General features: G+C 44.4%; 2 protein-coding genes across 8 annotated transcripts; one reads left to right on the top strand and one right to left on the bottom strand.

Moving 5' to 3' along the window:
* Positions 1–829: 829 nt before the first annotated feature.
* LOC306943211 (T-complex protein 1 subunit epsilon-like) lies at positions 830–2,356 on the top strand (the record flags this gene model as incomplete). The annotated part of the gene is made up of 1 exon (XM_079529416.1): positions 830–2,356. Exon 1 carries the CDS (start codon positions 845–847, stop codon positions 2,354–2,356), a length of 1,512 nt encoding a protein of 503 aa, XP_079385542.1. The 5' UTR covers positions 830–844.
* A 2,822-nt stretch (positions 2,357–5,178) lies between these two features.
* LOC306943909 (armadillo repeat-containing protein 1-like) lies at positions 5,179–21,460 on the bottom strand. 7 transcript variants are annotated; one of them, XR_013792464.1, is made up of 8 exons: positions 21,126–21,458; positions 17,441–17,656; positions 15,293–15,384; positions 14,705–14,891; positions 11,062–11,178; positions 10,012–10,086; positions 8,140–8,698; positions 5,179–8,098 (listed from the first exon to the last, which is right to left on the bottom strand). XR_013792464.1 is itself a non-coding variant. In XM_079530442.1 (7 exons), the coding sequence occupies exons 2-7, from the start codon at positions 17,603–17,605 to the stop codon at positions 8,507–8,509; spliced, it is 828 nt and encodes a 275-aa protein (XP_079386568.1). In that variant the 5' UTR covers positions 17,606–17,628; positions 21,115–21,460; the 3' UTR covers positions 5,179–8,506. The 7 variants fall into 7 exon arrangements, 3 of the variants coding, with proteins under 3 accessions (XP_079386568.1, XP_079386567.1, XP_079386566.1); XR_013792465.1 differs by having other exon boundaries at positions 5,179–8,139; positions 8,180–8,698; XR_013792466.1 differs by having other exon boundaries at positions 5,179–8,179; positions 8,221–8,698.
* Positions 21,461–22,170: the final 710 nt, after the last annotated feature.

The raw sequence follows: 22,170 nt of genomic DNA, 5'->3' as shown, positions 1-22,170 counted from the left end.
CTCATCAACTCATCCAGAACTTTACAGTGGACAACTGTGTTTCATACATGCGACTCTCACAGTCTGTGGATCTTATCTCTATAGGTCATGAGTTGACTCATATCTCAGCTGCAGTCCGAGAAAACAATGCACAAACATCCAAAGAGAATTTCAACAGGTGCTAGATAATAACAAGGTTACTGGAGAACAGATAGGATTTCTGCACAGTTTTGAATGGTCCTAAAGTGGATTTAATAATCTACCTGTGTAGGCTGCACATGTTTCAACCTCAATTTGCTTGTGTGTTGGGGCCATCATGTGGCGTTAGTGGTCAACAGCAGCACAAATATTATGTCCTAGTTCCGATTCTTGTGTGATGTAGGCTAAATACATACAGGGGGATGATGATGTATGATTATGATTTTGTATTTCCCACATGTAGTCCCAGGGAGGGGTGGGTGGGGACAGAGGGGGGACTCAAGAGCTTTGTGAATGATATGGAACTCTGTGTGTGCACATGTGCAAATCGGCATTTTTGGGCTTATCTTGCACTGGTTGGAGTTGTGATGACGTCAGACCAGAGCGATGGTCAGACTTTATAAGATATAAAAGATTCACAGAGAGATAGCATATTTAGACAGTTAGAAACGGATAGATCAAGTTAACACCAGTGCAGCTCACTTCACTCACACTCTACTGTTTAAGGTCACAAACTGACCTGTAACATTTTAGTAAGCATACCCATCCTACTGTCAACATGTCCTTGCCTGTAGCATTCGACGAGTATGGAAGGCCCTTTATCGTCATCAAAGACCAGGACAAAAAGACACGGCTCACCGGCCTGGACGCACTCAAGGATCACATCATGGCGGCCAAGGCGGTCGCGTCGACGCTCAAGACGTCGCTGGGACCCAACGGCCTCGACAAGATGATGATAGACAAGGACGGAGAGGTGACGGTCACCAATGACGGAGCCACCATCCTCAGCATGATGGACATGGACCACCAGATCGCCAAGCTCATGGTGGAGCTGTCCAGGTCCCAGGACGACGAGATCGGCGACGGAACCACCGGGGTCGTGGTCCTGGCCGGAGCTCTTCTGGAGGAGGCGGAGCTGCTGCTGGACCGCGGCATCCACCCCATCCGTATCTCTGACGGCTACGACCAGGCTGCGCGCATTGCCATTGAGGAGCTGGACAAGATCAGCGAGACCTTCCCCTTTGACCTCAACAACACGGAGCCCCTCGTACAGACGGCCATGACCACTCTGGGATCCAAAGTGATTAACCGATGCCACCGACAGATGGCAGAGATCGCCGTGAATGCCATCCTGTCCGTGGTCGATATGAAGAGGAAGGACGTGGACTTTGAGTTGATCAAGATGGAGGGCAAGGTGGGCGGGAAGCTGGAGGACACGCAGCTCATCAAGGGAGTCCTCGTGGACAAAGAGTTCAGCCACCCGCAGATGCCCAAGTTTCTGAAAGACGCAAAGATCGCCATCCTGACCTGCCCGTTTGAGCCCCCGAAACCCAAGACCAAACACAAGCTGGACGTGACCTCGGTGGAGGACTTCAAGGCCCTGCAGAAGTACGAGAAGGACAAGTTCCTGGAGATGATCCAACAGGTCAAAGACAACGGAGCCAACCTGGCCATCTGTCAGTGGGGCTTCGACGACGAGGCCAACCACCTGCTGCTTCAGAACGAGCTGCCCGCCGTTCGCTGGGTGGGCGGGCCTGAGATCGAGCTGATCGCCATCGCCACCGGCGGCCGCATCGTGCCACGCTTCTGCGAGCTGAAGCCCGAAAAGCTGGGCACGGCCGGTGTGGTGAAGGAGATCTGCTTCGGCACCACCAAGGACCGCATGCTGGTCATCGAGGAGTGCAAGAACTCGAGAGCGGTCACCATCTTCATCCGCGGAGGAAATAAAATGATCATCGAGGAGGCCAAGCGAAGCCTCCATGACGCTCTGTGTGTGATCCGCAACCTGGTCAGAGACAACCGCATCGTCTACGGCGGAGGAGCCAATGAGATTGCGTGTGCCCTGGCCGTCAACCGGGCGGCTGATAAGTGCCCGTCGTTGGAGCAGTATGCCATGAGGGCGTTCGCCGATGCCTTGGAGGTGATCCCGATGGCGCTGGCCGAGAACAGCGGGATGAACCCCATCCAGACCATGACGGAGGTCCGGGCCAGGCAGGTGGCGGAGAACAAGCCGTTCCTGGGCATTGACTGCCTCCAGATGAACACCAACGACATGAAGCAGCAGCACGTCGTCGAGACGCTCATCGGCAAGAAGCAGCAGATCTCGCTGGCCACGCAGGTGGTCAAGATGATCCTCAAGATTGACGACATCAGACACCCCGGAGAGTGTGAGGACTAATTGGTCCAATTGGACCCTTGCATTTCTGTAACTCCGTTCAGCCATTTCCTACAACAGAGGGCTTTACATATTTGGTGGCCACAACGTTCATCTGGGCCATAGATGATCTGTGGAAATTCAGACCAGAGAGCTTCTCCTGGAAAAAGTTTGAGCCCACAAAAAATTAAACACAAATGAAAAACTAACTAGCAAGCCATTTTAAAAAAGTGAGCCCACTAAATTAAAAAAAGATTAGCGAGCCGACTATAAAGACAATCACAAGGAAAATCAAACCAGCGAGCCAACTAAAATAAAAAATAGGACAAGTTCCAGGCAATTTAACTGAAGAACGGGTAAAATAAGATCACTACCATTCATCATTCAGAGAAGGCATGCAGAGCACATTCAAGTTCTCAGTGATCCCTAACCAACAACTACAAGTAAGTATTATATTGTATTTTTATTTCTTAGTTGCATCTTTTTTTCCATATAACTGTCCTGTGTAGCAGTATAGCCTACTATTACATTTTAAGATTTTGCGAAAGGACAAAGATATTTTCTCTCAGGCTAAGAAATACCAATTGGACTTGAGATGATTATGATTGACTGTTTATATTAGTAATTATACTTGTTGTGTCTTTTTCACGTATGTTAGTTTTATTATTTTAAATGGACCACAATAGAATTTTGGTGCTGTAAATGGTGATGTGTGCTTTTAAATGCTGCCAATAAAATATTCTATTTTAGGGTCATCTCTGGATTTCAACCACATCCTTTCCAACATTTTCAAAAACTGAGTATGTCTTTAACTTTCTTTCTTTCTTTTTCTTTCTTTCTTTCTTTCTTTCTTTCTTTCTTTCTTTCTTTCTTTCCAACATTTGATATTTTCAGCCAATCAAGCAATGGGATCCTGTTTTACAAATATCACTGCCACTCAACCTTTCATTTTCTTTTCAGACCTGTTGAGCATCCCACCTCCAACCCCAGCTCCACCCTGCAAGGTCCCCGTTGTCCAGGAGTTCAGCATGGGAAGGAGGTTTCATCACCTCCAACCCCAGCTCCACCCTGCAAGGTCCCCGTTGTCCAGGAGTTCAGCATGGGAAGGAGGTTTCATCACCTCCAACCCCAGCTCCACCCTGCAAGGTCCCCGTTGTCCAGGAGTTCAGCATGGGAAGGAGGTTTCATCACCTCCAACCCCAGCTCCACCCTGCAAGGTCCCCGTTGTCCAGGAGTTCAGCATGGGAAGGAGGTTTCATCCCACCTCCAACCCCAGCTCCACCCTGCAAGGTCCCCGTTGTCCAGGAGTTCAGCATGGGAAGGAGGTTTCATCCCACCTCCAACCCCAGCTCCACCCTGCAAGGTCCCCGTTGTCCAGGAGTTCAGCATGGGAAGGAGGTTTCATCACCTCCAGGCTCCAACCCCAGCTCCACCCTGCAAGGTCCCCGTTGTCCAGGAGTTCAGCATGGGAAGGAGGTTTCATCCCACCTCCAACCCCAGCTCCACCCTGCAAGGTCCCCGTTGTCCAGGAGTTCAGCATGGGAAGGAGGTTTCATCCGCACCACCACCAGCATAAATATACTCCATGGGGGGGTTCTCCTATCATAGATTAATCATCGTCCTATCTACCGTATGTGTTCATTTAAAGGAGTCTAATTGCCAGAAATGCCCCTCATGGGATCATCAGTGGACCAATAAAGGCCCATCTATACACAAATCCACAGAGGTGCCCTGGGCGTAGCCATTACTGAGGTGTTAAAGGACCACTTCACCACTTTTCAACCTATCTTCATACAATTGGTTCTCACTAATAATCATGATAAAATGGCACAATTCTTTTCTACTCAGTCTGTGTCTCATAGGAAACCTGTCCACCAGTGACATCATCGTTAGGCAGATTTCTTTTAAACATATTTTTTACAAAAATGTATAGATTTTTATTATCGTGAGAACGACGGCTTCCATTTTTGCATTGCAACTTGTCAGGACTAGAAAGCCTGCAGTTTCTAATTAGCTTGGATTCCCCATCGATGATGTCACTGGTGGACGGGTTTCTGAACTGCCCACAGCCCTCCTATGAGACACAGACGGAGTAGGACAAAATGGTGCCATTTTGTCATGATTATTAGTGAGGACCTATTATATGAAGATGGGTTGAAAAGTGGTGAAGTGGTCCTTTAAAGGAAATGCCTCTATGTATGTGTAATTTGTAAATTGATTAGCGGTATACTGTGGTTACTTTGCGTATGCCCGGTTGATGCGTATGTATCGTAGCAGCATATATATAGGGTATAACTGGTATAACTAGCTGAGCTCTCAATGATGACGTAATAAAGATGTGGATTAAAGGACCCAATGCCAGGGTGTAATTGGTTTTCGATGGTGACGTAATGACGATATGTTTTAGTGTCGGGAGGATTAAAGGTAATGCCCCTATGTATACAGTATACTGTACATGTATGTAATCTGACACCACTGCCATATCAAGCACAAGTAGTCATTACGTCATACGCTGGCACGGCACATACGCATCAAACATCGCCCTGGACGAAAACTATTACTTGCGCACTCTGCTTGCGCAAGTAACTAGCAGATCGAACTTGTAGATATTTTCAAATGGTCAAATATAGGGCTGTAAACAGGGCTCAAGTGTTTAATGTAGATTTTGTAATAATAAATAATCAAAGTATCTATAGTACAATATTTGCCTCTGAGATGTAGTGGAGTAGAAATACAAGTATTGGAAATTGGAAATACTCAAGTAAAGTAGCTAGAAATTGTAATTAGGTAAATGTACTTAGTTACTTTCCACCACAGGATTTCAGTGAGTTCAAACACAAGAGAGGTTGATCAGACACAGTAGGTTTTATTCTGTCATGTTTCTCTTGGCACCCGATCTACGACGGCCCATCTGGTGGTGATGAAGCACACTCATCTTCTTCACCAGTTATCAAACTAAATACAAGTTAAACCAGAATTGATGAAACAATGACTGATGGGTTGATATTACGGTAAATCAATTCATTTAAACTTCAACCTGAGAAAGCTGAGAAAACAAGTTACATAAATCTATTGTTTTTTTGTTTATAAATAATTGTCATTTGATAACCTGATGTTATATTTGAACTGGACAGGAAAAAGATTGTAGAACCAACAATTGTGGTGTCCATGGTGACATAACATGGTGACATAACCCTGGCATGACTGACAGGCTGCAGTGGATTAAACAGTACGATGAGGAGGCGGGGCTATGGGCACATTAGAGGTACATAAACACACAACGACGAATTACAGTCATCTTTACACACACTTAATAATCAGTGTCATGTTGACACTTGGCGTGACAATGAGAGAACCACAATCTCACTCTTTAAGACAAGGGAACTGTACTTTATCTTCATTTATAAATCATCACATAGGTAAGTAGTACTGCCTGAAGCTCAACTGAAACATGTAACACTCTCTCCATCGTGAACCATGTGAAGGAGTGCGTGTTGGAATTAAACACCTTCTGTAGACGCACAATAACATAGTCATAACAATGCATTTTGACGATTCATCGATTTAGTCAATTATTACAGTAGAGCTGCAACTATTGTTTTTCTTCCTTAGTGATTTGTGATTCTGTCAATTACTTTGGCAATTAATCAAATAATCCAGAAGCACTTTTTTTCAGAATATTTATTTTTATATATACACTATCAACGCAAAAAATAATCGAATAGATCTTTAGTATCGACTAAGGCCATATTGTATAATTGTTTTTACATTTTTGTCCTACATGCCCAAAACAGGCATGTCAGTTGGAAAGACGTTAACTGAAACAAATATGTTTTCTTTTTATTCAATTAAATTGAGTAGTTAAACTGTTGCAGCCCTCCATTACAGCAGATAGGTGTCATTGTTGCGCAGTTGGATGTTGGGCTGACATACAAGGTTAAAAAACATTGAAGGCATTCATGCAGGGTTGTAAACAACGACCTCGTCCAGAAACAAGGCTCCACAATACCTGCTGGAGCGAGTAAGGCTTCACTGCTCAAAGGGCAGATATGTTGGAGTCATTGGTTGCGCAAGATGTGTGTGATAAAACTGAAATAAATACACATGGTACCATGTTTATGCATCTATCTGTCTGTCTGTCAAGATGTGACAGGATGACCCTGGTCCCAATTCTACCTGGTACCCTGATGCCTGATCCCAAATGTAACTGGCACCCTGGTCTTAACCATACCAGTACTCTGGTCCCAGCTCTATCTGGTCCCAAATGTAACTAGTACCCTGGTCCTAACCCACCCTACAAGGCCTACATGGTCCTGAACACAGTTTTTTCTAATGATGTGGAAAAAGTAGGAAGAGGAGGGTCACACATGTATCCTACTCAAAGAGGAGGTAACATTTGATCATGCAAACGTTTTGGCTTCTCAACTGCCTGATGGGAGTTGTAGTTATAATAGAGTGTTAGTACTAATGCCAACACCTCCCAAACAATAAGACATTTGTTACAATTAAAGTCATACTGAGTAACTTTCAATATCTTGTCAAGTGTCTATGGCGACGCCTCTGTTGTCATTACAGTGTCTGTCTATAGGTCTGTTAGAACTGTAATTCCCAGGCCTCATACACACATCAAATACATGTTCTGTGTCTTGTCTGTTTAATGGCCACCACAATGCTTTTCCAATGGGAGTCACATGGTTTGACCAAACATTTTAGTTTGATGGGCAGAACACAGCCATCAAACACAAATGTTTGGTCAAACCATGTGACTCCCATTGGAAAAGCATTGTGTTTGATATGTGTGTATGGGGCCCCAGAATTCAGTTCCAAAACAAACGCTGCAGGGTCCTAGCTCCACCGAGCATATTTTGGAATGAAACAGCGATGTCAAAATAAATACATTTCCGGTGGCTGCATCCTTTTGGCACAGGGCAGAAGTTGTACAATTAAAAAAACAATTACATGGAATGGTTATTGTGGAAAAATATACCAGTGAAAGATTATTAAAAAAAAACTTGTTTAATTGAAAAGGTTACACAGTATGACTTTAAGATAGACCCATTTAAAAGAACCATGATCCCGGTTTACACTCAAACACTGAGGCCAAACAGAAACGGTCCGATCCGCTCCCCTGGTCTTGTATAGTCTGGTGTGTCCGTACAGGAGCGCACACACCTCCCACATGCTTGACATCATAGTTGTGTGTTGCGTGTGTGTATGTGTGTGGGCTACACAAGTGGTTCTCAAAGTGGGGTCCAGAGACCCTTGGATGGTTCCAAATAGACCTTTACAGATCTGTAACTCTGAGAGTATACAAATGGAACAAAATGGCGTCCTTTACATATAAAAAGTCTGAGAACCATTGGGTTACACAACAACTTTGTTGAAAGTCTTGTAACACATTTGTGGGTCTCCCCAGTTGATCGTTGGTGGTGAGGGGCTCCCCCAGTTGATCTGTGGTGGTGGTGGTGGTGCACCCCCCCCCCCCCCCCCAGTTCACTATTTCTCAAAGTCAGGTTCGGGGCCCACCAGGGGGTCCGAACAGACCCTTAGAGGTCTGTAACTCGATCAGTGTAAATGTAACTCTGAGGGAGTACAGACGGAACCAAGCGGACTCCCGGTCTGTACACTCTCAGAGTTACACACCCGTAAAGGCCTATTCATACTCCAGTTTTATGAGATGACCACCGAAAAGAAGGTGACCACCGTTTCAGTGGTCATCTCATCACCTAAAGAAGGTGACCACCGTTTCAGTGGTCATCTCATCACCTAAAAGAAGGTGACCACCGTTTCAGTGGTCATCTCATCACCTAAAGAAGGTGACCACCGTTTCAGTGGTCATCTCATCACCTAAAAGAAGGTGACCACCGTTTCAGTGGTCATCTCATCACCTAAAGAAGGTGACCACCGTTTCAGTGGTCATCTCATCACCTAAAAGAAGGTGACCACCGTTTCAGTGGTCATCTCATCACCTAAAACTGGAGTATGAATAGGCCTTAAGTGTTCCCCAGACGAGACGTAGAGAACCAGTAAATAGTGAGGGCAGCTGGGAGCTTTAGTGTCTGTACGGTGACACGAGGAAGTGGTTATCGGTACGGTAAAGAAAGAGGGTACAGTAGCCCAGGAGGGTCAATCCGTCCGTTTGTCTGTCTGTCCGTCAGTCTGTCAGTGGGTCGGTCACCAGTAGAAGGAGCGGGACAGGAAGTTGGCGGCGGTGCCCAGCCACCCGGCTCCGTCCTGTCCGGAGGTGATGCGCGTCACAGCCTTGTCGGGGTCCTGGGAGGGGCTCTCCTCTTCAGGGAGGTAGTCTGGGAGATCCACGTTACGCTCCACTGGCACACCGTCGACGTCCTCGAACGATACCAGGATCTGGTAATAATAATAATTAACATGAAGAATAATTATTTATTACCGACACACCGTCCTCTGGGAACGACGCACACGCACACAGTCTTTTCACCACCATAGTTTGTTTTGCTTCTGTGTGTGAATGAACGGGTGAAGTGATGACTTTATAAAGTTTATGTGAACAATGCAGGGATTGTGAAATCAAGTGAACCCTGCATTTTTCCTTTGGAAATATGTGATAATATTTATGGCTATATTATATTATAATTAAGGCTGTCAAAATTATCGTGTTGAACGGCGTTAATTAATTTTGTTAAAATATTTAACGCAATTAACGCATTGTGAGTTTGTGACGGCCCGAAATGGTCCCCAAGCCGTCTGTTCATGATGCCTGTCACTCACCCCTGTCAACCGCCTGTTTTAAATGCCCTGTTGATTTGGCATGGTGTGCGAGTGTGGAGACAGACAGACGGAGCGAGACAGAGCGAGATCGATCGAGGACGTTCAGCGTTGGACCTGGCTGTATGGACGAGGAAGCCAGTCCCTCCATTTACACTTAGTTCACTGCGTTTCACAAGTCTCTGGCTTGTTGAAGACAACTTCCCCACAGAGCTGCAACCCTTCAAAAGCGGACGATCATAAACCAATGACAAATCCCCGCTGCCCGCTTCCTGATCTCTTTCTGTTGGCTGTCACGCACAGAGTGGTGGTATTTCACTTTTATTTCAGGTGCTTGTTTTGTTGTTTTTGGGGAGACATTCAAATCCGCTCTGTGCGGTCAGACGGTACTATTCATTCTTTGACACTCTTGTTGCGTTGCGTGTTGCGTGATACAGGCTATCTTTTGAAGTTTTGGTATCTGGACAATTCATTGTTTGCCGGGTACGGACAAGTATAAACTGCACCTTTTGGCTGATTATGCAATGATATATGCGATTGTGTAATCACATTTTTCTGGTGGGTCTAATAGGGTTGGAATCTGAGGGTTGCAGCTGGCAGACAAGAGGACATCTGTTGATTTATGACTTGAAAACAGCTTGCTTTTGGACTTCTTATGAGGTTATTGTCAGAGGAAAGCTAGTTAGGCACTTGGAACCTGGCTCTTTGTTTATGTAGGATGTGGGAATGGTACAGTGCTTGCAAATAAAACGTTCTATATCATTTACTAGTGTAGTGTTTATGTGAATCACTAAACATTATTCTTATTAAAATAAGTTAAGTACTGTAGCTCTATATTGTGATAGTAATCATTGCTCAGTAACAGGGGTCTCCCATGTACACACACTCAGTGCTTTTCAATAACTACATGTTTTTGTACATATGTAAACACTGACCTCTTCTCCATTCTCCCCCTTTGTCACCTGCTGAGCCTTCATCACCTCGGTGGACGCAATGGCTGCTGCCAGAGTCTGCGCGCGCGCGCACACACACACACACACACACACACACACACACACACACACACACACACACACACACACACACACACACACACACACACACACACACACACACACACACACACACACACACACACACACACACACACACACACACACACACACACACACACACACACACACACACACACACACACACACACACACACACACACACACAGTAAGCAAGTAAAAAGAAATCCAGTGCAGCTGCTCACTGGTTGTACTGGTCAGCTGAGCTCCCAGTACAACAGTATTAGACTGTGGTTGTACTGGTCAGCTCCCAGTACACAATAGTAGACGAGAAGACTGTGATTGGTTGCACTGGTCAGCTACCAGTTGTATGAGTATTAGTGTATGTGTACACTTTCACTCCCGTTCGCGAGTTACCCGAGTTATGTTTTCATTGTTTAATCCGCGTTTATAATAAGTTTTACGTCATACGGGCTCTGGCGTGCAAAGGCTTATGGGAAATTGAGGCCAATGCATGTCAATGGCGGCGGTGCTGCCGTGCGGGCGCTTTCCTCCTCCGCTATGTTGTTGTGATCTGCACTTTGGAATCTTTTTGAACACTACAACAAGCGATTACACCGTTTTAAAGTGATTTTCATGACAAGCAACTCGGCAGTCGGCGCAGTGGCTCTTCAAAGGTTTATGAAAACACGGCAGGGAGATCTGGAACACGATTGTTTAATCACGGCATTAAAACTGTTAATCACTTGAAGCTTTGCATGCATTTTCTGGGCGAACATTTGCAGAAAATGGTTGAGCCGACAACGTGTAGATTTGCCATTTCACCCAATGTTTGCCTGTCATGAAAAGGGACGGTAGCGTTTAAATGGTTAATACATGAAAAAGAAAAAAGGATATGTTAAGATATTACAAACAGAGAGAGAGAGACCGAAAGACCTAGCGAGAGACACAGACAGACACAGGTGTCCTCACCTCAGCTTTGAGGTCAGATCGTATGCGTACGATGCATCTCTTCACAGCCATCTGGAAGGTGAAGCTGATGACTCCTTTGATCTTCAGCAAGGCTTCTTCACACAGTGTCCTACGACTCTGAAGAACACATCATTAAATGTTAAGACGTCATTCTATGGCTTGGCGATATGACTTCAAATCAATATCCCTTATTTGTCAAGTCCCGCCTGTGGTTGTGCCCCTCTTTGCACCCATCGTTTCTTGGTTGGACGAAAATCCTCTCTCTTCATCCACTACCGTTGAAATAACATGTTTTGCAGTTGCTTCGTATTTATATTCGGTGTATTCAATTCTTATTTTAAACTTGGTCCAAGAAAAGCAAACTTTTCTCCGTATTCCTGAGTGAATAATTCAATATTTGACTAAATTTAAATGAATGGGAGACCAATCATCAATCAAGAGCAAATCCATGTTTAAAACATTCTCTTTCATTTACACCAAAAATTGTTTAGAGTTTATATTATTTTATTTGAGTCTCCTAATGCAGCAAACTTGGCTCAGGAAAGAAACAAAACAAAAATTATCCATGAATTCAAGGCTACATGGGGTGAGTGAGATTCTTTGGGGTGAAGTATTGGTAAATGGTGCATTTATATAGGCTTTTATTCAAAGCGCTTTACATAGATTGAATGTAACATTCACCCATTCACACATATACATACACAAATATTTGCACACCACCGTTGTACTGCAAAGTATAATACAGGGTTAAGTAATCACACAAATCAATTCATAATCATGACACAAAATAGACATGTCTATTTGCTCAGACACTATGACGTAAAATTCTTCATTCATTGTCAATGGGAATTTAATGTTTGTGTAGGACATTGTTTGTGGACAGTTGGACACACCAAAAGCTGGATTTTTTTTCTATTTTTTGTTCATCTTACTTATTTTACTTATTTATTTTTCCTTATTTTGTTGTATTTAAATGTATTTTAATTCTTGTTTTGCCTCCCCTAGGACCCATGGGAGGGTGGGAGGGTGAACGGGAGGGTAGGCTGGGCAAGCGTGACCACTCTTGGTCATTCTGCCCAACCTAAGGGGAAGGGTTGCACAAAAAAATTAAAAATAAAACGGGGAATGTCACCAATAACAATAACGAAATATATCAATTCAAAAGCTGGATATAGGAGGGGTAGCGTCCCAATTTGTGGATATAGAAGAGATTAAAAAAAGGAACCAAATAAATGTGCATCCCGATTATTCGGTTTTAAATATCGGTTTCGATATATACAGTATTTCCATTTATTATCTATGGAACACAGTCTATGTTCATCATCTTCATTAATGCTTCTCATCACACAGACTCCTATGGCTAAAGACAACATCACTTGGTTATACTAAAATGTTCGTTATTATTCATATTTATTCCTTTCTCCTAACTACCCCACCTGCCAGAACACATTTAAAAAATATATATTAATTGATTATTTTATTAGTCACTCTTCTCCCTTCCCTTAAAACACCCTGGACAACGCTCCACACATCCTAGTCAGACTCTTCTCCCTTCCCTAAACCACCCAGGACAACACTTCACAGACTCTTCTCCCTTCCCTAAAACACCCTGGACAACGCTCCACACATCCTAGTCAGACCCTTCTCCCTTCCCTAAACCAGGGGTTCTCAACCCGTGGGTCGCGACCCCTCGGGGGGTCGCCAAATTATTTTAGGGGGTCCCCAATTTTTTTTAAATTATAACAATGCTTAAAACACCAAAAGGGGTTCCCGCCCAAAATGGTTTAAGGTTATTGTAGCAGTCAATTTATATTGGGGGTCAGGAGGGGGTGGGGCGGGGGTCCCGAGACATTCCCAAAGCATTTCCGGGGGTCCCCGGCCAAAAACGTTGAGAACCCCTGCCCTAAACCACCCAGGACAACACTTCACAGACTCTTCTCCCTTCCCTAAAACACCCTGGACAACACTCCACAGACTCTTCTCCCTTCCCCAAAACACCCTGGAAAATGCTGCACACGTCCTAGACCAGCTGTGTCAAATGCGGCCCTGGGGCGAATTTTATACGGCCCGCAGCTTCATACCTGAATTGTATTATGAACAGTATGGGACATTTTTACATTAAAATGTTTTAACCTGGGCATTTCCCAGAGTATAATTTGTCAGTGTTTCTTGCTCCTTGTATTTCTTCTTCTTAGTGTGACATAAGGCTGAAAAAAAGGCTGAGATACACTTTTTGTTCACACACCTGACAAAAGACCATTGATATTAAATATCGATGATGATAGTTAAATAGAATCGTTTAAATCCAAAGGTACATTATGTAGTTGGCCCTTGGGTGTTTTAATATTTTCTAATATGGGCCCTTTGAAAAAAGTTTGGACACCCCTGTCCTAGACTCTTCTAGCCTGGGTTCCAGCCTGAAGTCTGGCCAGCAAGCAGCAGACTCGTATTTCATAACGTCACCTGTTACGTAGCCACGTTGTTGCTGATATGTCATCAGCCAGTGCCACTCTGTCCATGCTTTTCTCACTCGAGACGAGAGAGTAAAACCTACGATTCAGTAGTCCACTGTCAGATTCAGTAGTACAAAAAACCTGACAACTGTGTGGGGAGAATTTAGTGAATGATACGTACGTTGCAGGGCAACAGCAGTGCAGGAGCTGCGCAGTGCACATTGATACAACGTCAAACTGATGTTTTTTTTCCAACCCGCACCACAGAACAATAAGAAGCCACAGGTCGATTTCACCCGTTTACATGTCCCACCTACCATGGAGATAGGACCCTGTCCAGACTCCAGACTGAGTAGCGAGTGACAAAACAGATTCACGGAACGCAGCGATTCAGGCTGGAACCCAGACAAAACGTTATTCATAGTCTGGATTTTCAGTGGTGAGGTGACCACCGAACTACAACATGACGCCACGAGCCGCAGTGAAGAGCAAACCACCGCCACAGCCCTTCTCTCTGTTTTTACTCACCACTGCTCAACGTTATTTCAGCTCCGGTGGTCAGCTCACCACCGGAGCGGTGGTCACCTCACCACCGAAAATCCAGACTATGAATGAGCCTTAAGACTCTTCTCCCTTCCCTAAAACACCCTGGACAACACTCCACATGTCCTAGACTCTTCTCCCTTCCTGGCTCCAAAACTGTGGAATAAACTACCCAATGCAGTCAGAACTGCAGACTCACTCAATTTTACACTGAGATCTCCTCACCACCTAGCACTTCAATCTCCGTATAACCCTTCTGGATACATGTTTACTATGCAGATATATCTTGGTCACTTGTTTTCTTGTTTCTCGTTAAGTGATTTAGATAGTGTTATTTAAACAGATGATAAATTCCTTTTTCACCTGGTCCTAAAGTTTCAAATGCACTATAGTATACAGGATGCTAGGTTAATTGTTTACCTAGTATCCTATTGTTTCAAATGCACATAATGTTATTTAGATAGCATGTTGTTTAGACAGATGGTAAGTTCATCGCTTACCTGGTCGGTCGACACTACGCTCCAAGCATAAAATAGGGACTTTAATCTGCATATTCTGATCTCAGACTTGACACTCTAGATTGAGTGTCTGATGAATGCCTATTATATATATTTTATATATATGTAGCGAACTCTTCAGTAACTCACAGAGTCGTCCAGGCCGTCTATGTGAAAAACCACGGTTTTGGCCCTTTTGTTGGTGGAACCCAGGAAGAACTGAGCCTTGCGTCGGCTGGGCGCTTCCTCAGGCGGGTCACCGTCAGCGCTGTTGGCCGCCTGAAGCAGTTGGTAGATCTCTGACGACAACAACTTGGTCTCTCCTGGAGTGATGCTCCTGCACGTGCGCACACACACACACTCTCTTATTATATGGGTCTTTTAGACCAGTGGTTCTCAACCTGTGGGTATTTTGGGGGGTCCCCGGATGATAGTGAGGTGACAACTTTAGGACTTTTAAGACCTTTTTAATACCAAAAAATTGAAAGAAAAGAAAAAAAAGACCTAACCCTAAAGACCATAAAACTACGGTAAATGTAATGCCTCAACTCCTACAATTACAAGTGCTAGTCAGAGTTTGGGGGCCCCAGTTCAAATACGGTTCTTTTGGAGGGGTCACTGTCTGAAAAGGTTGAGAACCACTGTTTTAACCCAGAACCTTCCACAGAGAGAGAGATTAGAGATGAGATAGCGAGATAGAGACAGACAGGATGAGAAAGACACAGACAGGTCACTCACTTCTGCATAACATTCTGCAGACTCAGCATCATTCCCAGCTCTCCTTTCATTTTCTCCCGGTTGGCTCTGCATTCTGCCAGGTAACGCACCGCCTGAAACGATCACATTTCACTGACACACAACTCAACTCAACCTGTTGAAACGTGACATACAGTTGACCTGAAAATGTATTTACTGTTTACTAAAGACTCAACGAACACTCTATAGCAATATCACAATGTAGAGACTACTGTAAAATCCAAAAGCTGTGTTTTGGTTTCTAATGGTGTTGTCCATGTGTAGGACGGCGGGACCAGCCTGCAGGGGTGTGCTCAATGCTCCGTTTCCCAAACAGTGGGTCGGGAGTGGGACCCATTTGGACACACTTTTATGGATCCCATTATTTTTTGTTTCCTACATTTTGTTTTTAACTATTATTAGAAAAATAGAAAACAAGTGCTTAAGAAGTATAGTGAAAATAGCCGATCTCTAGCTTGTAGATCTGCCATTGTGGGTCCCGGGCAAATGTCTAATCTTGTAGATCTGCTAGCTTGGGTCCCGGGCAAATGTCTAATCTTGTAGATCTGCTAGCTTGGGTCCCGGGCAAATGTCTAATTTCTCGTGTGGGTCTGGAGTACAAGTTAGGGAACCACTGGCCTAGAGTCCTACCCCCTTTCTGAAACCAGCTCCTCGCCACTCGCGCTACACACTTGCCCTCGATATGCGCGTTCACGCGAGGCTGCGCCATATTAAGTGTCGTCCGAAACCAAGCAGCCTTGAGTGGAAGTGGCTTATAAAGCCCTCAAGAGCGAGTCTGTGCCGATCTAGACTCGATTGCCTTGTCCAGCCCTGCTCTCTGTCCGCATGGAAACCGCGACCTACAAATGTAAGAACCACCACAAATAAATGATAAATAAACTCCTCCTAAACAATCTTCATCTGATGCAGAATAGACAATGCTCCAACTGATGTTCACAAGGGCTCTTTATTTACCCCACCGTGAAAAAACTATAAATGAAACCACACAAACAAAACAACTTTTAACACAATGATTTATAAACACCATGGATGTATATGACATGTCATTTTTGACAGTCACGCTGTATTTCCTTTTTCCATATTAATGAAATCCACGTCACAAACATAACTGTACAAACAAAATAACAGGTAACACAATTGCGTGATGGTAACCATGGCAACGAAAGGTGTCTGTTTCCTGTTTCTGCACAAGGAGGGCGAGTGTATTTCCAAACAGTTTTTTATACCCAGCACCCTAATCAAGGGAACTTGATTCAGCTGGAGGGGCACTTTCTGACGAGGGAACCTCCTGAGAGCACTTCAAGTCAAGGGACTGGTTTCAGAAAGGGCCCTAGACTAGTCTAGAGGACGAGTTACACTCCAATGGTCCTCTGGAGTATTTATGTAAGCAGGCTGGTCAAGGCCATTCTGCCTCTCTCTCCCACACAGGAAACATTGTTTGCTTTTTTGTTCCTTACAGTAGTTCCTAACTTTGTTTCTGCACTTGCACATACAGTACACTACACAATTACTATTAGTACTGATCCAACTGACTAGTCACACCACATTAAAGATTTTAAGTAACATTTATTCTCTTGAGAATTACAAATATCATTATATCAATCGTGTGTTGTCTCAATGTTTATCATGATTGAGCCAGTTCATGACAACACTTGCAATTACTGGCAATTACAGTACCTTTACACAGGACTACAGCACATTTAGAGTATGACCCATGCCATACTTTTGGGTTCCGATGTCGATCCTGATTTTGTAGAGTTGTAGACTACCAATTATGTATATTTGTACCAATATATACAAAAAGAATCACACCCGTGTGAAGTGAGGGCCACTCTTATATCGTACATTATCATCACCGACTTCTTACTGACAGTTGAGAGTTGAAAGTCTCCTATACACAACATATCAATGTTTGTCTTTACACTATGACGTAAAATTGTCCATTCATTGTCAATGGGAATTTAATGTTTGTGTTAGGACAAAGTTTGTGCACAACCTAAAAGCTGGACATAGGCCTCAAAAATGGAAAGATCTATTAAAATTAACTTTGAAAAAAACTTTGTAAAACTGAATTACAATCTACAAGCTCCCAAGGCGTATGTGTGCTGCAGTCAGAAGAATAGGTCTTACCAGCAGGGCAGAGTAGACCACCTGGGGGTTGGGGTGGTCCAGGAACAAGATGAGGCCCGGCAGACAGCCCTGGTCCTGGACGATGGCCCGCCGGTTCATGGGGTCCGCTGCCAGGTCCCGAAGCTGGTTGACCACCGCCAACGCGTCTGGCTCTCCCGCGCTCATGATGACTGCAACACAAACACACACTCACTGACCCATGCACAAGTCACACACCTCAACACACACACACAAACACATGCAGGCACACACATACATGGACAGGTTTAATGTAACTCACGCACAACACAACCCACGCACCTTAACACTTTAATTGCCCGGAACTATTTAATCCATTACATTCATGCGCCCAGTCGATTTATAAACACGGACGCCTTTTCCGGACGGACCGGACGGAAGTTCATGATGTTGTGTAGCAGCTAACAATAGCCACAGCACTTTAGAATCGATCGACAACAACGGGAGACAAGAATAAATCTATCGAGACTAGCGACTGGACCGCGGAGCGCCGTCTAACACAGGATCTTTTTTCAGAAAAAGACGGGATGATTTAGATCGCGATTTATGAACGTTTTAAGATTTTCGTTTTCATCAGCTAAACAGAGGAGGGAGTTTTTTGATGACGTCTCAGTCTTGCGCGTCACCGAGGAGAGCCCAGCAGGCGCGCCTGGGCTATACAGCCAGGCGATCTGTTCTCGTATCAATAAACTTCGTCTTTAGGACAATACTTCGTCCTGAGCGTCGGGCGTTACTAATAGAAAGGACAAAGAACTTCGTCCTGGGCGATTAATCTGTTAAAGGGAGAATTATTTTCTATCCATTACACATGATCCCATGAAGCCTTGAATTCAGGGAGATATTTTTGTCTTTTTTGCAATCATTTGATGACAGGACAGAGTATCATTACAGAGTATCACTATTATATTGTGGCTCAGGAATGCGACAAAAGAACAAAAAATTAATTTCCATAAATTCAAGGCCTCATGGGGTGTGTAATTGATTAAAGAAAATACGTATTTTTCGGATGAACTGCCCCCCACACACACACACACACACACACACGGCAATGCAGCATGCTATAAATGCCATTTTAAATTTACCTTTGTCATTTTAACCCTAAACCTAAAGCCTGAGTTGTACTTAGTTACATGCAAATATCACGCACCGAAAATAGCTGATCTACAAACTTGCAAACTTAATGTAATATTTATATTTCTAGGGTCAGTCTCAGACAGTCGCTAGATAGTCAGTGGTTCTCAACATGGGGTCCTTGAATGGACCCATTCAAGGACTCCCAAGCTAAATGACTGATGGACCCATACAGGTCTGTAACTCTGATAGTGTACAAATGGAACCAAATGGACCCTCGCTCTGGAGTTGAGAGCATGTGGTTTGGGGATTAGTGTCCTCAGGAAACCCACTGTAAACAGTTTACAGTCTGGCAGTTACATTAAGGGCTGTAACTATCGATCATTTTCATAGCTAAAATTCTATCATTACTTTTTTTATATTAATATATATCTATGAATCCATTAACCACTTAGAACACAATTTTATACTTTGTCACACAACAGTGTCATGCACATATAACGGAAATAGCAGATTTACAAGCTCACACGCTTTTTCCTTTGACGTGTCCAAAATTTGGATCCATTTTATAATCGATTGAATCTTTTTTTTCTCTGAAGGCGTTTCTGCCTTTATTTGGATACAGTGGAGGAGTGACAGGAAACAGGGAGACAGACAGGGAGTCTGCTGCATGAACCTTGAGTGACTTGCAACAATTAAAAGGTCGTCAGGCTGCTATGGTGAAACCGTGCATCTTTCACTATTGAACTCATACGTAACTATCCCTGCTCTCTGATGGTCATTGTTTTGGTGTGTGTGTGTTGTGTGTGTGTGTGTGTGTGGGTGTGTGTGTGTGTCAGTATGTAGTGACAAGCTTACTTTTCTGTCATTTGACGTCTTGTACTGTTGTGTTGTGTCTTGTAAGTTGTAATTGACAAAAAATCTAAATAAAGTATGTAAAGAAATGGTCGTCAGGCTCGGGAACCGAGTCAGCCTGCATTAGGGCATTTAGATATATATGAATCAATTTGTTTAACTGTACAATGTATACATCAACAGTATGACTATGACAGCTGTTGTTTCAGCTGTTGTTTCTCTTGTTTCAAAGAAACAAGAGAAACGGTTGGATGGCACTTACACCCGCCTTCTAATGAGAGTGCAAAATCTGTCTTGGAAGAGCCACCCATCGACTGATTTAATATAGGGCAACCTTCCCCGTGTTTCTTCACTAGTCCGATCCAGAAGAACACAGTTTGCCGGCCACTGCTACAGAGCTGACAATGAGGTTATATCTTCCCTCCTTCTCTGGAGTCCTGCCTCAAAGCAGACCAGAGGTAGAAAACTGAACAGAACAGAGAACATTGTCACTAAACGAGTTAGTAGTGCTGCTCCACAGTTAACAGCATGTACTGATGGAGAATGTCCACACTGGCACACAGCCTCTGCGGATTCTCAAACGTTTTTCATTTCAAGGACCCCCAATTTCATGTGCATTAGACCACGGAAACCCATTTGATACTTTTTTTTCAATGTACACGCATCGGAGTGCACAGATATCAGTCATTTAGACGGGGACCCCTTGGAAACCCCATGTTGGGAACCATCTATTGATCCACACGGTCTTCAATAGCTTCATGTCGGACCTGGTACCAGGTTATGGGGGGGGGTCAAAGTTATTAATACACACTATAGCAGTTGTGTTTACATGTAAACTACCTTCAGTGAGTACATCCACACAGGACACCCACATATAACAGGTGTGTTGTGGTTGGTGCGTGGTGTGTTTATGTATGCAGATTGCAGACCAACAGTGACATGGTGTTATTACAAACACCGTCCATGACATAAATGGTTACAGGGTCATGGACAGTGTTGCCAATAGGGCTGCCTGTGGATCGGACCTGAACCGGAGGAACCGGATCCAACATCGAGGAATGAGGAACCAGAATCGGTTCTGTCACATTTGGAACCGCTTTCAGGAACCGGTTTATCACACTGTCAGAGCTGCAATGTAGACGAACGTTCGCTTTACTATTATAATACCGGTGGTTGTCAAACTTTTTTTTAATTTCAAGGACTGTCATAACTCTGACCCCGAGTGTGTGCAAATGGAATCAAATGGACTCATAAGCGACCATTTGGTTCCACTTTTCTCATATCGCCCAGCCCTACAGTGGATACCACAATAATATCTGGTGATGTGTCTTAATGATTGGCAAACACACACACACACACACACACACACACACACACACACACACACACACACACACACACAGTACAGAGGACAAGACAGACAGAGAATGACATGATGCTTGCAGACAGACAAATAGCCCTGGTCCAGTCACAGTGCGTCAGCGAGTCTCTCTCGCTATAAGCACTGGACCAGGGCTAACAGACTAAATGAATCACATACAGACTGACACATAGACAGACAGACAAACACACACACACACACAGTCACACACACACTCTCACACACACACACACACACACACACACACACACACAATGGCAGACAGACACAGAGACTGAGCGTACATATTGGCGCGCGCGCGCACAGGCCCCCCCCCCCCCCCCACACACACACACACACGCTGTGACACACGTCTCTTACCGGTGACGTTTATTACTTCGTTACTTTCTGCCAGCCGTTAGCAGCAGGGCGGCTAGCTCAGCTCGGCTAGCAGGTTGTTGTTCATCACACGTCACGACGGCGTCGCCAGCAAAACATGACGTCAACTGAACCGTCACTTTAAACAGGCATAAACAGCACAGTGAGGTTTATGACGTAATTAAAACTGTACGCAGTTTTCACAAACAAAAACACGTTCTGTTCGACGGCGGGCTCCCTCCGTTCGTTTCCTCATCAAGCAGAAAAATGACCACACGTTCTAACATCGAACGCTGTGATTGGACGCGCTCCGGTAACCATCTGACTCTGATGGACCAATCAGTGACTGGGTTCTAAGGGGTCTCTCTGTTAGTAGCCTCGGTCCCTAGCCTCGGTCCCAGGCTCACTTAACTGCGAAAAAGCCAAGCAAAGTGCTGCAATTCCTCATTTCGCCAGTAGGTAGTGGCATCTTCAACGTTGGATAGGATAGCCTTACTGTGGGCTTGTGTGCCGCGGGTTCGACTCCCGATCCCATCCGCGTGGCCTTTACTGCATGTCACCCCCCATCTCTCTCCTCATTTCCTGTCAGTCTACTGTCTGTCCCTCCATAAAAAATATAAAATAAAGGCGAAAGCCACAAAAAAAACATTTTAAATAATAATAATATATTTTTAGTTGTAGTAATAGTAGTCAAACTAGTCATCATAATTTTTTGACCATGAGATCATGGATTTCACAATGCCACGCCAGACTTTCCGGTCCTTCATTGTCATCCCCAGTTCCTGCTTACTGAAGCATGTGTCCCTAGCGATGACATCTGGTCTGCTTTGAGGCAGGATTCCAGAGAAGAAGGGAAGATATAACCTCATTGTCAGCTCTGTAGCAGTGGTCGGCAAACTGTGTTCTTCTGGATCGGACTAGTGAAGAAACATGGGGAAGGTTGCCGTATATTAGAGTAGTGGATGGGTGGCTCTTCCAAGACAGATTTTGCTCTCCTCTCATTAGAAGGCGCCAAGGCGGGTGTATAAGTGCCATCCAACCGTATAGT

Source organism: Electrona antarctica, assembly GCF_951216825.1.
Source record: "Electrona antarctica genome assembly, chromosome: 19".
NCBI classification, from domain to species: domain Eukaryota; kingdom Metazoa; phylum Chordata; class Actinopteri; order Myctophiformes; family Myctophidae; genus Electrona; species Electrona antarctica.
Note: the sequence above shows the minus strand (reverse complement) of the source record. Positions and strands in the feature narration are given on the sequence as shown.

What these genes read in the sequence shown, in the direction of transcription:
- LOC306943909 (XM_079530442.1), bottom strand. Translation starts at nt 17,605, where the DNA reads ATGAGCGCGGGAGAGCCAGACGCGTTGGCGGTGGTCAACCAGCTTCGG. An exon ending in CTGCAGAATGTTATGCAGAA is followed by an intron (nt 14,892 to 15,292) that starts GTGAGTGACCTG and finishes GCGCACGTGCAG; the next exon opens with GAGCATCACTCCAGGAGAGA. An exon ending in TAGACGGCCTGGACGACTCT is followed by an intron (nt 11,179 to 14,704) that starts GTGAGTTACTGA and finishes TGTGTTCTTCAG; the next exon opens with AGTCGTAGGACACTGTGTGA.